At 31.9% G+C, this 18,576-nt stretch overlaps 1 protein-coding gene across 1 annotated transcript; it reads left to right on the top strand.

Moving 5' to 3' along the window:
• The first annotated feature begins 7,457 nt into the window (after positions 1-7,457).
• On the top strand, positions 7,458-13,908 carry HPY2 (RING/U-box superfamily protein). The gene is made up of 7 exons (XM_020380322.3): positions 7,458-7,638; positions 7,714-7,785; positions 7,860-7,970; positions 8,321-8,431; positions 9,717-9,856; positions 13,396-13,481; positions 13,564-13,908. The coding sequence occupies exons 1-7, from the start codon at positions 7,549-7,551 to the stop codon at positions 13,689-13,691; spliced, it is 738 nt and encodes a 245-aa protein (XP_020235911.1). The 5' UTR covers positions 7,458-7,548; the 3' UTR covers positions 13,692-13,908.
• The last annotated feature ends 4,668 nt before the right edge of the window (positions 13,909-18,576 follow it).

Here is an 18,576-nt window from a genome sequence, read left to right as displayed (position 1 = left end):
ATTTATTTTCTTTTATTGTAGTGTAATTGTCCTTTTTAATAAAAAATTTTAATTTGGTTCATAAATGATTTGAAAAAAAATTCTAAAAGTTGAATTTCTTAAAGTTTCTTACAATTGGAGTAAATTTTTGTTTGAGTTGCTTAATGCTGACATGACACACTAGAGACCACTTTTTTCATTTTCCAGTGCATGAGTTGCTTCCATTGGAGATGCCCTAAATTAGACTATACTTTTTGATAAGTAAAACCTTAAAAAAAAAAGAGCCAATAACATATAAACAAGACAAATATAGATTTAGTAAATATGTTGCAGATCAGTTTTAGACCCATAAAACATTGACCTAGCTAACCTACTTCCCACCCTACTAATGTTGGTTGATTATAAGTTGTTGGATATTAAAGTTGTTGCTTGTGAGACTTTGCAAATAGGTAAGAACATTTTTCTTTTTGGTATAAGAACGAAAACTATAGTACTCTACCAATGTCCTACCTTTGTCATCTTTAATTGTACATAATATATTACATAATTATTATCATATAAAAATATAGTATACAAAACTAAAATGTACAAATTAAATTAAATTATTAATTTAATCATTTAAAGATTTTTTTAGTATTAGTTAATTTTTTTAAAAAAATATTTGTCATATTAAATTCTTGAGTCGTTAAATAAAAAAGTCTTAATTTTAATTTTAATAATACAATAAAATAACTATTTAGATGTTATTTTGAAGAAAAAAAAGTTATTTAATATTATAGTTTTTTAATTTCCAAGTGAATGTCAAGAAAAATTTTAAGGTACTAATTAAATAAGCTTATATTTTTAAGGATAACTTATGATAATTTATCTATTAAAATGCATACTAACATAAATATATATATATATATATATATATATATTTCATATTATTATTAGTAAATTACAAATAATTAACAATAGAGTTTAATTTTTTATACACTTAACATAAATATTTTTATATTTAAATATATTTTTAATCCCTCTAAAATAAACAAGTTTTAATTTTGATTTTTCTAATATTTTTTCTTTATTTTTCATTCCTATAAAATTTATAACTGTTGTTTTTAATTATGTTATTATATAATAATTTTAACTATTTATTTATTTATTGACATATTATTTGACCATCTCAAGTATAATACATAAATGTTAGTGATATCATGTAGTGATGGCATCCTAACTTGCACGAACTTGAGATGATCAACAAAGAATAGGACGCCTTCTCTAAGGATCAAGTTCTTCAAAGGTGGCACAAAGTTTTAGGGTGGATGATGATGGAATGAACAAACATGGAGGTTGGGTAGAAGGTGTTTGAGGAAATGCTTGAGAAGGGTACTCTAGGGTTGGCTCACTTCATGATGATGAAGGCCACTTCTAGGGTTGTTTCTCTCAAGGTGGAGATGGGAGGGAGGTGGCCGAATTAGCCAAGGGTGACTAAGGAAGGATATAAAGGCACAAAAGGCTTTCTTTATATTCAATATCCAAAGTATTTACAAGGTGTGGGGTGTTGGGTATTTATAGGAGGGGGGGCATCTAGGGTTGCATTTGGAGTAGGCAAATGCATTCCAAATGAAATGCAAATGAACCCTAGATGCAACTTGGTGGCCAAGGATGGAATCTTTGGGTTTAGATTGGCTATATCTAGGTGCATGATAAGACCATGCAACCTTTGCCCTTCACTTGGGCCTAAGCCTTTCTAACACCAAAAATAGATCCAATGAACACCAAAAAAATGTGTCACCCTTCTAGTTAACACCCTAGCCCAAAATTAAAAACCCTAATCATCTAGAACACCCCATAATACAAGGGTAAAAAGGGAAATACAAGGGAAAATAAATTCTAAGTCCTAAACACCCCAAAATACAAGGGTAAATTTGGAAATACAAGTAAAATAAATTCTATGATTAAAAAGAACTTAGGAGCTAAGGTCCAAAAGTGGCCTCACTAACCCATTCCTCTTGCCTCCTTTAATATATCACCTCTTGGTCTTCTCGGCCTTAGTGTTATTCCATCATTCCCTCCCTCTTGAAAAGGATTTGACCTCAAATCAAGAGGTTCCTCATGGTTAGAGCTGTCAAAGTGGGCCGGGACCCGTGGGCCAACCCGGCCCACCTTGAAAACGGGCCGGGCCGGGCCAAAAAAAATTGAAGTTTTATAGTAGGTGGGTATATTTCAACCCGGCCCACTTTGACCCGGCCCACCCGGGCTAAACCCGTGGTGGGCCGGGTGGCCCACCAACCCACCATTTTTTTTTCAATAAAAATTTGAATATAATTTGTAGTTTATTTTGTATGATGATATATTGAAAATTTTTATTTTAAACTTTTATCATGATTTGTATTTAATTTTGTATGATGAATTATGACTTATAACTATTAATGATGTTAATTTTATGACTATTATGTTAATTTATAATTAATTTAAAATTTTGAATTTTGTTAATAATTTTTTTTTAATTTTTGGTGGGCTGGTGGGCTGGCCCGTATAACCCACCAACCCGTGGTGGGCCGGGCCGGGCCAAATTTTTTTTGAAAAAATTACAAGTGGGCCGGGTTGGGTTGGCTCGTTTTTAAAGTGGGTCAAGGTGGGCCGGCCCACATGGGCCGGGTTGGCCCGTTTTGACAGCTCTACTCATGGTGGGCATCATGACCAACAAAAACATAAAAATAAGCATTAGAGGTAATAGTATATGATAGAAATGGAAAGTGTATCCTAAGAGGAGTTCTACTAAAAATGCTAAAAAGATTGTCTAAATTAAAAGGACTAGACTTTCTAATGTTAAGGATAGGATCCTCCCCACGGTGAAGTCTAGGTGTATAACTAAAACCTAAAAAGGTAAAAAGACTAAAACTATAGCACACTAATGTATTAGTCCTAAAAACTAAAATATCTTGTTGGAAGTGCCCAATGTAATGACCTAGGTATGTATTGGAAAATAAAGAAAACTTAACTAAAAAATTACCTAAACAACTTTGTATTGCATAATTTGTTAGATACATATGAGAAAAAGGTGTTAAGAGGAGTCTAGGAAACTCATATAATCTAAGTTTGTCTTGTAGGAAAGTATTCAAGTTAAGTTCAAATAAGTTTGAACTTCCTTCAAGATCAAAAATAGAAGATACAACACCATGAGATGTATCCAACAAACCAAAAGTTGGGTGCTTTATGAAGAAAACTAAAGTAGAAAGAGTCTTAAAGAAAGAAGGCTTATCTTCCTTGGGCACCACCAAGGAAGTAGCACAAGAAGTGGGACTAAGTGAAGTCCACTTCTTCTTCACTAAATCTTGAAGTTGAGATTCTTTTTCTTTAAAAAGGATTTGTTTTTGAATCTCCACTTCATGACTAGTGGCAACGTGAGAGAAAGAGTTAAGGTCTTGATGAATGAAGAAAGTCTTTTTAAAATCATTTTCAATGGGAAAGTGACTCTCTTCAAGCATAAGCCCTTTGGAAGAAACATTATCCTCCTTACTCTTCTCTAAGAGTGTTGGTTGTTGTTTTTCATTTTCTAGCCACTCTTTAACCTTCTCTATACTTTTCTTTATTTTTTCTTTCTTTTCTATTTTCTTTTCTTTTTCTTTCCTTCTAAGTTCCTCCTCTCTTATTGTATTTTCTTGCTCATGCATACTCCTAGGAACTCTAACTTCTTTGCCTTTTTGAGATCTAGTTGGAACAATCCTAGGTTGGGATCCACTAGTTTCTCTCCTCTCAACTAATTTTGCAAGTAGTTGTTTTATTTCCTCATTATTTTTTTCAAACTCTTTTTCTTTTCTTCTCAATTCTTCCTCTCTTTTTATATTTTCTGCTTCTTTTTTTCTTAGGTACTCTTTGAGTTGCCTAATTTCTTCCCTAACACTAGACCTAGTACTACAAGAGTTATGACCATGGACACTAGAATGATCACTCATCTTTGATCCAAAAAGGTTTTCACAAAGTGTTTTCAAAAAGGTTTGAAAAAGTTTTCACAAAGAGTGAGTGATAAAAGGGTTTTCACAAAAAAGGATTTTCAAGGTGCAAGATAGGTATGAAAATGCCTAAGTGTACAAAGTGAACTATCAAGGGAGGTGGACTACTAAGAATCACTTAAAAACCAAGCCTTTTCAAGTAAAAATCACTAAGCTTTTTCACACTTTTCTCACAAAAACAATTTTCACAATACTAAGGTGTGTGATGTGCACGCCCCCCTAGTAGGCAAATGAAGCCTTCTAAACGAAACAAATAAACAATGTAAAGTCCTAGGCAAATATACTACCAAAGCTTTAAAGCATGCAAATGAAAGCACTTAAAGCATATGCTAGTCGATTTCCTAGGTGAAGGTTTTCAAATCACCTTAAAACTACACGAAACTACCACCAAATTGAAAAGGTTTAAAAATGGCCAATTACAAACCAAAAATGAATGAAACCAAGGCCAAAAACACAAGAGGCCGAAATTTAACAAGAAAGAAATAAGTAGAAAAAAAAAAAAGGAAGTCTCCAAGTCTTCAATTCTCCACCCCTTCACAATGAACACCCAATGTTAGTCTTGAAATGGTGTTTGCACTCTTTGAATTGATGTGATCCTCCAAAGTTCCTTGAACTCCAATCGGACAACCCCTCCACTCAATCCACCAAGAAAGTGTGTAGTGTTTTAGAAGTTTTCCCCACCTAGATCAAGAAGAAAACACAACCCAAGAGTACAAGAGGCCAAGAAAGAAAAACTAAAAAGGCACAATTAAGAAAAGGCTAAACTCAAATGGAATTTATGAGACAAACTTAAGAGTAGAAGAAAGATTCAAAAACTGAAATTAAGGCACATTAATAAAAGGAAAGCACACAAAAGAGTAATTCCTAGAATGACACTAGAATAGAATTTAGCAAGTAGGCTTAAAAGAAAAATTATGCACTTAACATGTTTGATTTATTGTCTCATTCGGCCATTAAGTATTGTCCAATGGTCCAAGAATTAACTCCAAGTGCTATAGTATGAAAGTTGGTCCAAAACTCCACAAGTCTAGCAAAGGTTCACTTTTTCTTGTTTTTGGTTTCTTTGTTCTTTTTGGGCTTGTCCAAGTCTTGTTTTTTTTTTGTTCAAAGTCCATCCACTTTTCTCTTTTTTTTTTTAAATTTTATACTATTCCTTTGCTTGGGTTTTACACTTGTTTTTGGTAGTTTTGTTAGCAATTTTTTGGAGTATTCTTTTAGCAACTTACACTAGCTCAATGAGACAAAATTTGAGTGTTTTTCTTAAGTTTTTAATAGCCCACGTCCAGCAGCAAAGATAGGAATATTGAAATCAATTTCACACTCAAATTATCAAACATCATGTAGGCATACAAGTTCTCCAAGGAATACACAAAAAATTGGCCGCAAATTTGAAGAAAGTATGTGTAAAGGAATTAATCACACATGATATTTTAAGTAATCTAGAACATGCTAGAACTAATTAGCATGCATGATTGACTCTCTAAAGCACACTATAGACTCACGGCCATTACATCAAACAAGTGGCATGCATGTCATTTTTTTTGATCTTTTCAAGGTTTGAGCATGAATACTTGGAATTTTTTTCAAGGTGGGTTCAAAAGAGACAAGTTTATGACAAAACTGGATGGATTACAAAATAAAATTCATCATTTCATTAATATTTATCATGCAGCCCAAAATTTCCAGCAACTCAAACTTAAAAGAAAAATGGTTAGAACTTAAGCAAAGAAGGCTATAACACCAAGATGATTCACAAGAATGAGTATGGCATGAATCAACACATCAAAGAAGAAATATGGATCATGAAAGTATAGAAAGATGATGACCCACTTTAGCACAACTTTAGAGACAAGAAAGAAGACACATGAACATGACCGGAAATACAAAAGGAAAATAAGAAGTTACCCTTGAAGAACATAGGCTCTAGATACCACATGATGGCATCCTAACTTGCACGAACTTGAGATGATCAACAAAGAATAGGACGCCTTCTCCAAGGATCAAGTTCTTCAAAGGTGGCACAAGGTTTTAGGGTGGATGATGATGGAATGAACAAACATGGAGGTTGGGTAGAAGGTGTTTGAGGAAATGCTTGAGAAGGGTACTCTAGGGTTGGCTCACTTCATGATGATGAAGGCCACTTCTAGGGTTGTTTCTCTCAAGGTGGAGATGGGAGGGAGGTGGCCGAATTAGCCAAGGGTGACTAAGGAAGGATATAAAGGCACAAAAGGCTCTCTTTATATTCAATATCCAAAGTATTTACAAGGTGTGGGGTGTTGGGTATTTATAGGAGGGGGGGGCATCTAGGGTTGCATTTGGAGTAGGCAAATGCATTCCAAATGAAATGCAAATGAACCCTAGATGCAACTTGGTGGCCAAGGATGAAATCTTTGGGTTTAGATTGGCTATATCTAGGTGCATGATAAGACCATGCAACCTTTGCCCTTCACTTGGGCCTAAGCCTTTCTAACACCAAAAATAGATCCAATGAACACCAAAAAAATGTGTCACCCTTCTAGTTAACACCCTAGCCCAAAATTAAAAACCCTAATCATCTAGAGCACCCCATAATACAAGGGTAAAAAGGGAAATACAAGGGAAAATAAATTCTAAGTCCTAAACACCCAAAAATACAAGGGTAAAATTGGAAATACAAGTAAAATAAATTCTATGATTAAAAAGAACTTAGGAGCTAAGGTCCAAAAGTGGCCTCACTAACCCATTCCTCTTGCCTCCTTTAATATATCACCTCTTGGTCTTCTCGGCCTTAGTGTTATTCCATCATGTAGTGTATGATAACATTAAATTTTTTTAAAAGTCTTTAAAATAGATGTTATTTATTTACTTAAAATATTATTAGGGGCCAAAAATAATTATTTTATATTTTAGAGGGATGAAAATTAAAATAAAATACTTTATAGAGACCAAAATCAAAATTTAATCATTTTATGAGAATAAAAAAATATTTTACAATGACTGAAATCAATATTTACAAGTTTTAAAAGGATGAAAAAAAAATTACAAAAACCAAAATCAAAACTCATACATTTTACGTAAATTAAAAATATATTTAAATCATATTTTTATATTATTATTTAATTAAAAATTATTTCAAAAATAATTTATAATAATTATTATAAAAATAAATAAAGCTACCACATTGTCAATATGTTATTATATATTAATATAAAATATATTCACATCATTAATATAATATTTGAATTTATATAATTTTTTCTAAAAATATTTTAAAATTAAAAATAAAAATATTGAAATATTTTTATAAGGTAAAATTAATTTTTGTATAAATAAATTTGTAAAATAATTTTATATTAATTGTTTAAAAAACTTATATTTAATTTATGTATGAGTTAACTTTAATTCTAATTTTAATTTTTTTTCTTAAAAATACTCCTAAAAAATATGGACTAGAAAAAGAGAAGGTAAAAAGAAATTGTAAGAGTGGTAGGAGAAAAAAGTGTATAGGCCCTTGATTTAGCGAACTTGAATTTATTGGTATCTGTTGTGTTGGTTTCTCCCTCCAAAATTCCCTCCGTTCCGTCGGAGAATGGCGTCAACGTCACGCGGCGGAGGCGCCGCCGCACGATTGCAGAACGCTGCTACCACCTTCTCCTCCGACTCTCAGCCTATCATTGCCGTAACTAATTTCCACCCTTCTCCTTTTCCTCACTGCTTCTCATTGCCTATTACTCATTTTCTAGGTTCCTTTTAGGATATTCGAAAAACCGTGCTCATGATGAAGGAAATCGCAGTTCAATTGGAGAAAGACAACCTCTCCGACAAGGTTTTCGTTTTCTCAATCATTTAATTTCTTTGTGTTTGATTAGATTATATAGTGAAATGTGAAAAGCGTTTCAGGTGAAGGAGATGGAAGACGCGGTTATTGAGTTAGTAGGACTATCTGAACTCAGTGTGCAATTTGCGTCATCAGTTCAAGCTTTTGCTAACAGATACCAGCCTGGAGAACAGGTTTTGGAATGCTAACACCTTTTTGTTTTGTTGCTCTTTTGTTATTGCTTATCTTTGTGTGTGGATAAACTTGTCTGGAAACACTCCTAGCAAAGAAAATTAAGAAGGAAAAATGAAATAAGTTTTTCTTTAATCTAAAAGCTAAAATTAGCTTATACATAAACTAATTTGTAGAAGTTCTCTTCTATTAGTTTTTCCACAATTTTGTTTGTAGTTTATGAATAAGTTAGTTTTAACTTATGGAAAAACTAGTTTCAATTTTCTCCCCTACTTTTTTCTCCTATAAATGTTTCGGAAGAAGTTTATCTAAAGAGTTACAACTAACTATCTTGTTCATGTTCCAATTGCAGTTCACTAATTTTAACAAGTTGTTTGAGGATGAGCTTTCCAAGTTCAAGGCCAACCGATCTTCAGATCTTTCTAGAAATCCTTTAGTACGCCAATTTAAGGAAGCTGTTTGGGTATGTTGCTGGTTCTATTCTGTAGATGAAATTATCTATCGTGTTTATTTCGTTATTTTGGTCAGGAATCAGTGGACTTTCCTCTTTTTTTTAGTGTACTGTCATTTCTTTTTAAATGTCTTTGTTCATGCAACGGGTAATGATAATTTGACTTTAAAGATTGGGAAATTTGCCACTCATCTAGAGTGTTTTCTTTATTGCTGGCAATTATTTTAAATTCTGGCATGTTAGAGGTGTAACTGCTGTCTCTGATAAAAATATGTTCTTGCACTCACATGATTTCTCATCGTTGTCCTAGAAGGCTGGGTTCTATGTCAATAGTCAATAGAAGGATACCTTCCCACCATTGTCCATTGGATACATCGTATCACATTTGTATAGTCATTAATGGTATTTGCAGAATTCTTTATTTGCAATAAATATTGTGTGTCAACTTTATCATGAATACAGTGGTGGATCTTCACTACAATTTTTAGGGAAGAATCTAGATACTAGTTAAAATGTACATTAATCATGTATAATTTTATCAAAGTTTCAAATAATATATCAAAGTTTTAGAATAATATATTAATGTAAAGTAACAACAAAATATGTAAAAGAAAAAATGTACTTGCATTAAGATGCTACTCTTCGTTCCTTTAAAGAGTCAAGTCATCAATGAGTGATTCAGAACTAAAAATTTCAGCAATTTCTTTTTCAACATAAATCACCAAATTGTCTACTAGAAATTCATCCTTCATCATGCTACTGCTATGCTATCTTATTTTGATTATCTTCATTGCTGAAAATTATCTTTCTGTGATGGATGTAGAAATTGGAAGAGTTAAGATGAGACAAATTACTGGTTCAATCAAGTTATATGTATTTGCCTTTCCTATTTTTTCTAAATCTTCACACAATTCAGATATGGTTGACAAGTTATTCAAATCTGAATGACTAACAATATCAAATATAATATTTTTGGGAAGAGACATGGCTCCATTAACTCCTAAGATGGTCTGCCACTGCATGATTATATGGTCACATTCTTCATGCATGGGTATTTATGTAATGAGAGACAAGGGAAAGGGATGAAGTAAACACTGGTTTTCGCCTTGCACATTTTAATATACTTTGTAATATTATGCTTCCATGATCCTGTTTAAAAGAACAGTTGTTTATGTAGCTTCCATAATAATATCATACTACTGCAAACTGATACTTTTCTAAGTTACTTCTACAATAGTGTTGTTAACTGGATTCCTGAGACCAATCTAATGTTCTTGCTGTTTATTTGGGTCCTTAGAATGTTCATCATGCGGGACAGCCAATGCCAGGTGAAGAACAGGAGGATATTGTAATGACCAGTACCCAGTCTAATATTTTAAATATTGCCTGTCCATTGACTGGAAAACCTGTCACCGAGCTTGCGGAACCAGTTCGCAGGTAGCATGAACCATTCAAAATGTTCCTGTTTCTGTTAATAATGTTTTCTTTCTATATTAGTAGTTTGAGTTACACCTTTTTTGTTTTATTTTTTCAATTAGAATTTACATAATGTTTGACTGAATTATTTTTCCTTCACAACTATATTTCTTGACATACATGTAAATTTTCTATGTATGCATGTTAGCATTTGTAGTCAATGGTCATTCATTAACTTGCTAGGCAGCATAGGAAAATGGAAAAACAATTGTCGGTCTGGGGTGAAAAAAATGATTGCAAAATGACGAGTTGTATGTTTGGTAATTCTAGATTTAATCTATACTTTTTTAACATCAATTTTTCAGAAAATTCTTGTCAGAAGGGTAATATTAAGCATGTTAAGCCAACTTTCTGGTGGACTATGGGTGTTATTAGAGTCTCTGCCGCTGATTTACCCAAGAGATAAGATACAGATTGTCTATATGTTTTAAGGTTCTTCACCTTTCTTCTCTGATAGTAGGGATTTAAATAGGTTGGCTTCAGGTTGAAAAGGCTGAAGAATTCACATGCAAATCAATAAGACGTCTGTATTTGTCTCATTATTCATTTGGCTGTGTTTTTTCTCATCCTATGGCTTGAATCCAAATATCTTATTTATATACTATAAAAAGAAAAACAATAATTTATCATTGTTATTTTTTATATTTGTCAGTGTACCCTTTAAATGGAAGAAATACATACAGCCATACCCATGCGTGAATAACCTGCATCAATGGGTTATGTTCAACTTCTTTCACTGATACCTGCTCTGAACTTTGGTCAATAAACAGGTGACCATAGGGGGTCTAAATGAGTAGAGCTACTTGTAAATATTCTGACCTTGACTTGCTAAATGCTCAACCAAATTTGTTTGATTGGCTAAACAAACAAGTTTGAGCTTAAATCTAGACCCAATTATACAAATGAGATAAGCTCAGGCTTTACAGGTTTTCTAAAAGCTCACTTACAGCTTGTGTATTGTGTATATTCTATGACAAAAAAATTGTAATTAAATTTAGAAGTGTATGTGTAATAATTATTTGTTTATTGCTATGGCTTAGTAGATTGCGATCTTATTGATTTATTACTATCCACTATTTACCTAACTACTTTTCAAAGAGTTTCTTTACTCTCTGCATCTTCTAGCATAAAGATATGTATTCAACTAAATTAATAAACAAAAAAAAAATACTTCTAGGAAAAACTGATGTAGGAAAAGAAACCAATCAAGCTTTAAATTTGGCTGCTTGTAATAAATTATCAGAGTTTAAGTAGCAATTTTATCACAAATCATGATTGAGATTCTAGTGCTTGGCTTTGGTTGGCTTGACTTGACTTGTTTATGCATCCTGAGTTGATAAATGCTCTTCCATTCTCCCGGATATACTCCCAAGTCCCCACAGGTCCTAGTTATTTAATCTTTAGCTTCACTTATTCATAAAGGCAGATGTCATATCTCTTGATGTAGGAAGTTCATTAAAATTCTTGGAATCTTAAACTTGGAAACAAAAATTCAAAATTTAGGAGGCAGGAATTTTCTCATTGTATTTGTGTATGAAAGTGAATTTGGTGGTGATAAATAATGCTTCATGATATGGCTGACCAGCTACATGTTAGATGCCCTTTACGTTTGCACCAAGGTAAGCCATGGGAAATAAGATGGTTATCAATACTACAACAGATTATTAAAAATTGACTCTGAAGATGGCTTATTTTGCTCTCAATTCTACAACTGATTAAAAGAACAAATGTTATGATGCCTATAAAGATGATGTATAGATCGAGGAACTGATTTTACTGATAAGAAAAGTTTGAGAGTAGCTACACCAGAAGTCCAGAACTAAATTCTGGAATGTCTTGTCATACAGGAATAGAAATGAAAATTACAAGAAAAACAAAATGATTCAACCAGAGATTAAGCACTATGCCTTATGAGCAAGATACTAATAGAAACCTTGGGAGAACCATACCGCAAAAGCTAGCCTTTTGTAAGGCCTTGTAAACCTCACATTAGAATCTCATACTTCCGATGTGGGACTCAAGTCCCATAACTTGCTATTGGGTCCTAACATGCCACCACGCTTTGCAGCCTTAGCACCTAGGTTGTTTGTGTGCTAGCTTTTTGACCAGTCCCAAGCAAATATTGCAATGTTGGCATCACCTGACAGAAAATGAGTTAGAGGCAGTTGTAACAGTTATTGGCAGAAACTAGGAGCATTTGCATGTTGTTATGTGTGTAATAGGTGAATAGGGGGAAATGCATGTGTATTGGTTTCTAGTAATTTGGACAGATTTCTCATCTCTGTAGGACTTGTCTATGACTGTGAGACAGAAAATTCTGCTGTATTTTGTGTAATTTAATATTACTTTTCTTCAATATATCAATCGATGTTCTATCATCACCACCTGCGTCACTCGTTTGCAGTTGACAAACATGGTGGGACAGCAAATTCTGCTGTATTTTGTGTGGTTTAATTTTACTTTTCTCCAATATATCGATTGGTGTTCTATCATCACTACCTGCATCACTTGTTTCTAGTTGACAAACATGGTGAAAAGCAATGATATCAATTGATAAGAGCCTTGGGAGAACCACACCAAAAAATCTATCTGTTGTATTTGGAGAGGCTAAGACCTAATAAACCCCACACTGAATTCTATACTTCCAAATTGTGGAACTCAAGTTGCATACCTTTCTATTGGATGCTCACACCTACCCCGCTCAAAACTACCTATTCTAAATTTTCTATTTTTCTCTTCCTGTTTTTCCATCCTCTTCTACCGAAACAGAACTAGTGCCTTACGGTAAGAGTAATCTCTTTGAATAGAAAATGTAGAAAAATAAAAGACAAATCTTGAGTTGTGCAGATGGGTAGAGCATCTAGCCCAAACCCATGTCCTTTTCCTCTCAATTCATGCTCCTCCGCCCCCCCTTTCTTCTGCATGCCACCTACGTCTTAGCTTTCCTTGCCATGAGCCACGTTTGAAGGTACTAGGTAATTACAGAATAGATTCATTTTGCACCTTTTGTCTACATCTATATAAGAGATTGATTCTCTGCTACCCTATCCATTACTCCTAGTATCCACTATCCACAGCCTACATATGATTGGATGTCTATCATATAAACCATGGACTAAATATTTGTGGAGTCTGTGAAGATTCATATTCACAATCACAACTATTGTATGAGTGGTTTGCAAAGATCAAGCCATTAATCATTATGCACACGAAGTTAAATATAAGTTTTGGCTTTTTGATGTGTTTACTTTAGAGGCATTGCTTGGAGATGGAACCTTCACAAGGAGGGATAGAGTTGTATCACCATGTGAACTGCTTCTGGAGAGTATTCATTAGTATTTTAGTATTAACAGTGTTTAGCATGTTTTTGCAGAATGTAATAAAAGATCACCGCTAGTTTATGTATTTCCACTAAAATGCATGTTCTTTGGAAGATCTTGTGAATGCATTCAAGTATCAACATAGTATTATGTAATTCATGTTTCTCTTTATTGATGCAGCATGGAATGTAGGCACATTTATGAAAAGAAAGTAATAATGCAATATTTGAGATCAAAGCAACAACGTGGTCAATGCCCAATATCAGGTAGACCATTGTTGTCTAAGAACCTTTAACATTAATCCTATGCCACCGTTGTGTTTCTCTTTAACCAATTTTTTTGTGTCAGGTTGCCCAAAGATATTGCAGGCAGATAAGCTGGTGCAAGATCCGTTGTTACTGGTTGAGATTGATGAAATGCGCAAAATGAATAAAGAAACTGATGTAGAAGATTATACCATGCTTGATGAAGACTAGTTATTTATCAAACTAACTGCTGATAGGATTTTGGCTGTAAATTCAAGTAGTTTTGGACATCCACATACTCCTGGTCCATTACTTGTGTCAATATTTTTGGCTGTGTATGTTTGATTTTTGGATAATTATGAAATCCTAGTAGATATACTAGACTGGTTAATTGTAGTTTCAAGGGGCAAGTTTGCGATGTTTGCATATATCAGTTTAGTTTCTATGATGGCTGCATTTTCCATAATTTCTCAAAGCTCATACTTGCAGCCTGATGCTCCGTGCTTTGCCTGTTATCTTTTGCATATTATTGTGTTCCTACTTCCTATTATGCTTATCCGATACTTTATCAATATAAGTGTTCCAAAATAAAAATTAAAAAGGGGTGACTCAGTGCATAAGGCTTTGATGTTTTACAGTGGGTTTAGTAATTGAACTTGTGTCCTATAAGAATGCAAACTTACCATTGTTACAAAATAACTGTATATCTGTTGATGTTTTGACTTTTTTCTTTCCGTATTTTTTTTTTCTCCCTTTAAAGCTTTTTTTTACTTATTAATTTTTTTTAATTTATATTTGTAATCAAAATATGTTGGTTCAACTAATATTGCAATTGATCCTTTAACCTCAAGATCTTGAATTCAAACTTTGGATTTGATTAAAATATTAATTTTTTTTTTTTTATAATAAAAGAGTAGTCTACCATATGTTGAGATTGACCAATGTGATTATTAAAAGGGTTATTTTTTTTATAGATTAATATAAATATATATTTTATGATATAAATTTTTAGGGCGAAATAGTTTCAAAAAGTTGTCACCTTTATATATTTACTCATATCATATTGTTATTTGAATTATTTGAATTTTTGAATGGAGAAGTCATTAGTAATGAGTTACATTAAAAAAATATTTAAGTATTTTCTGTCCAAATTTTTATTATTAATATTATATCATGTTTTATTGTTAATTTTGAATTAAGTTTTCTTATATTTCCAAACTTTTAAATTTAATTTTTTATTTGAATTTTAAATCAAATAGTATCAATAATTAATAAATTTGTATAATTAGTAATTAGTAATAAAACATTAATATAACATTCATTAATATTTAATTACATTAAAAATATTAAATACATATTTTTATTTAATTCTTTAGTTATTTACTTTTTAGAATAAAATGTTTATTTTTATGTTTTAACAGGAGGTTATGGAATGAAAAAAAAAAGTGACAAAAGTTGTTTGGTTTACATATTTTAAAAAGGATATCGAATATAGTAAGTATATAAATTTATTGTATAAATCTACAATAATTTACATGTTAAAAATAGTAAATATAGTATTTTGCAATATAAATCCATAATAATTTGTATATAATTTTTTTATTTACATTTTTTAAATCTTTTATATTTTTAAAATAGATATATAAAAATATAAATACTTTGGAGGGATATGATTTAATTGACGTAAAATTTTAAAGACAATTTTTGAGGAAAAAATTTAAGGAAAAAAGTTGTTCAATTTTTAGAGAGAAAAAGTTATTCCCTTTTATTAGAGCAAAGCAATTACTACATAACTTATTCCCTTTATATATAGTATGTCTAAAAAAATAATTTTCACATGTATTAAATACACTTTAATTAGCTTATATTTAATTTTAAATTTCAATAGATATAAAACAAAGCAAATTTGAGATTACTCGGAGCTTTTTTTAGTTGTAGATATTTTATATTAATATCATATTATCGAAAACAGAGAATTGAAATCAATGTAGTTAAAATTTTTGGACATTCAGACAACTCTAACAAGATTCATATTTAAAATCTAGCTTAAACTATTTAATATAAAAGTTAAGTTTAAATTTTTTTAAAATATTAGATTTAAGCTTATAAAAAAGTTTGTTAAACTTAATAAATTAACCTATTTACATATATAATATAATAAAAAGTTAATATGCATATCATATTATTAACAATATAATTAAATAAATGAATTTGTAATTAAAAATTCAAACTATGCATATTTTTAACATTTTCATTATACTTAAACTTTTAGATTCTCTGGTTTTACAAAATTAATAAATTAAAAATAAAAATTCTAGTAGTCAAATTTTGGCTACTCTTTCTTCATCTTTATGATTGGTTGTTTAGAATATTCTAAATAAGATATAGAAAATATTTAAAAATATTTTTTTTTTTAATAAAGTCACTTTCTTTCATCACAACTTCGTGAATGTACATTATGTTGGTGTATATGAATATGTTTTATGTCTAAGTTATTTTTCTTATGTTAATTTTTTAATTTTTTTAAAATCTTAATTTTAATAATAATAGAATAAAATATTTTTTTATCATAAAAATAAAAAAAATTATTCACATATGTATTTAAAATAGACTTATTAACTTATTTAAAATTAATATTATTAGTTTATTTAATGTTATTAATGTAAAATAGACTAATAGATTAGTTTAAATTTTTAAAGAAATCAAGTCAAACTTATTAAAATTCTTACAATAGATATTAGATCAAGTTTAAGTTTTAATTTTATAAAATAGTATTAATCGATATATTAAAATTTTTGTCTTCCCTAACATATTTCCATCTCTAATCCTTAGGTCATTTTAATGCATAAGAATGTATATTTTTTGTCAATTTAGACTATAAAGGATAACACAAACATGTTATTACTCTCTCCATTATAAAATATTTACATATTAAGTTTTTGCACACAAATTTAAAATAATAATAAATATATCATTTTTTATGTAATTTTATTAAGATAGTCCCACTCATTTAATAAAAGATATTTTTAATTGTAGTGTTTGAAAATTTTATGAAGGAAAAATCAAGAAAACTAAAATTAACATTACATTAAAAACTAAAGTGTATTGAATTATGATTTTAAATGACTTTTTTAATTGAACAATGTAACACTCCGATATTCACAGATTATATGAAGGCCCAAAGTCCAATAAGGATAATTTAGTAGCTTAGAACAGGTCGTTCCCAAACTGGAACGGACCATTCCAAACTACTAAAAAAGCTTATAAACCCTAGTTGGGAACGAGTTGTTCTCAACTAGAACGAGGTGTTCCAAATCACCAAAAAGCTTGTAACCCTAATTAGGAACGGATCGTTCTGGTTTAAAAACGGGCCGTTCCAAACATGGCCGTTATGGGTTAAAATGCAACCCCAGAACAGGCCGTTCTGGTTTAAGAACAGGTCGTTTTGGATGTGAATTTTACACATGATGAATGAGTCCAGTACGGGTCGTTCCAGATCTGAAACGGGTCGTTCCAGCCATTCTTGATGTTTATAAGTAACACGCTCTGGCACTCCCAAAAACATATTTTTCACTTTTGACTTCTTTTCTTCTACACTCTCTAAAGACCAAGGGGAACCCAGAGGAAGAGACCAACCAGATCCTACTTTAGTTTCAGGTACTGCTTATCGAGGTACGGGAGAAAAAGAGTGATTTATGTGTAGAGTTACATGAGGGAATGGGTGGAGAGGAGTTCCTGTGGAATTTTTAATAATTTTATAATTATTTCTGTTTGGAGAATTATTAGTATTATGAGATTCTGTATTAGGATTATGAATATATGCAAATAATTTGTAAAAATGATGATATGAGAGAGAGAACAAAATCGTAGAAAAGTGTCTGTGAGCTAGGTTTTTGAAAAATTGGGGGTTTTAATATTTGATTTAAGTTTCTATTAAATTAGTGATTCAATCGGGTTTTATATTAATTTATAAATGTTATTGTTATATATTTGGTATTGATGATCTAGATGTGGATTTATGGTGAATTGCTTGAGGGGTATGTGAACCACTATTTTGTGTGGACTTATCTATTTTGTGTATGTGATGTGAAATTAAGTTATGGAATATGGAGTGATGTCTTGGCACAAATGTATACATTATATCTACCATTTTAGTATTGAATTGACAACATGATGTGACGAATGGTATGTTATGACTTAATTGTTCAATTAATTATGATGTGAGTATGTTGACATGAAATGAGATGTTGTGTGGAATGTGAATGTGATGTGATTGTGGTTTCTCACACTTATGTCGGGGGTGACACGACCTTGGGCAAGAGATGTTACAGGGGTGGTGTGACCTTGGCATAGTGTGGGATGTGTGATTCCTCACACTTATGTCAGGGGTGGCAAGAATTTGGGCAAGAGATGCTACATGAGTGGCGTGACCTTGGCATAGTGTGGGATGTGTGAGGTAATTAACACTTATGTTAGGGGTGGCACAACCTTAGACAAGAGATGCTATAGGGGTGGCGTGACCTTGACATAGTGTTAATTTCAAGATTTGTGATGATTACGAATGTGATGTGATTGTGGTTTCTCACACTTATGTCGGGGGTGGCACGATGTTAAGTCTCAATTACACTTCTTTTAAGATAGTAATTATTGAACAATTTCACTCACTCCATGCATTCTTATAATATAATTGTTCTCTTTTTGTTTAAATTTGTGTAGATATACCTAACCCAAAGATCATCTGACAATATCTTGATACACCTCATTTTTTATGCAGGTATTAGGTTTAGGAGTGAGGTTGAAGACCCATAGGATTGGAAATTTAAGGAGCTAAGGAGTAGGATAAGAGTACCTACGCCGGGCGCAAGACTACCCGTACTTGGCTTGAACAAGACAGAGAGCCACACTCTCTACAACTCAGAACTGCGCCGGGCACAAGAGTAGATGCACCGGGCGTGCCCCGAGACAGAGAGCAACTTAAACTCTTTGGAAGAAATCGTGTCGGGCTTGAGAGTAATTGCGCTGGGCGTGTCTTGAGACAGAGAGCATCTAAACTCTCTGGAAGGCCCTGTGCCGGGCGCAAAGCATAACGCGCCGGGCGTGGTAACCTTAACCTGAC

Source organism: Cajanus cajan, chromosome 10, assembly GCF_000230855.2.
Source record: "Cajanus cajan strain Asha chromosome 10, NIPB_CcT2T_4, whole genome shotgun sequence".
NCBI lineage: Eukaryota > Viridiplantae > Streptophyta > Magnoliopsida > Fabales > Fabaceae > Cajanus > Cajanus cajan.
Note: the sequence above shows the minus strand (reverse complement) of the source record. Positions and strands in the feature narration are given on the sequence as shown.

Excerpts from the sequence above, each read along its gene's own strand:
- HPY2 (XM_020380322.3), top strand. The coding sequence starts at position 7,549 with ATGGCGTCAACGTCACGCGGCGGAGGCGCCGCCGCACGATTGCAGAAC. Across the intron at positions 7,639-7,713 it reads ACTCTCAGCCTATCATTGCC|GATATTCGAAAAACCGTGCT; the intron begins GTAACTAATTTC and ends GGTTCCTTTTAG. Across the intron at positions 7,786-7,859 it reads AAGACAACCTCTCCGACAAG|GTGAAGGAGATGGAAGACGC; the intron begins GTTTTCGTTTTC and ends AAAGCGTTTCAG.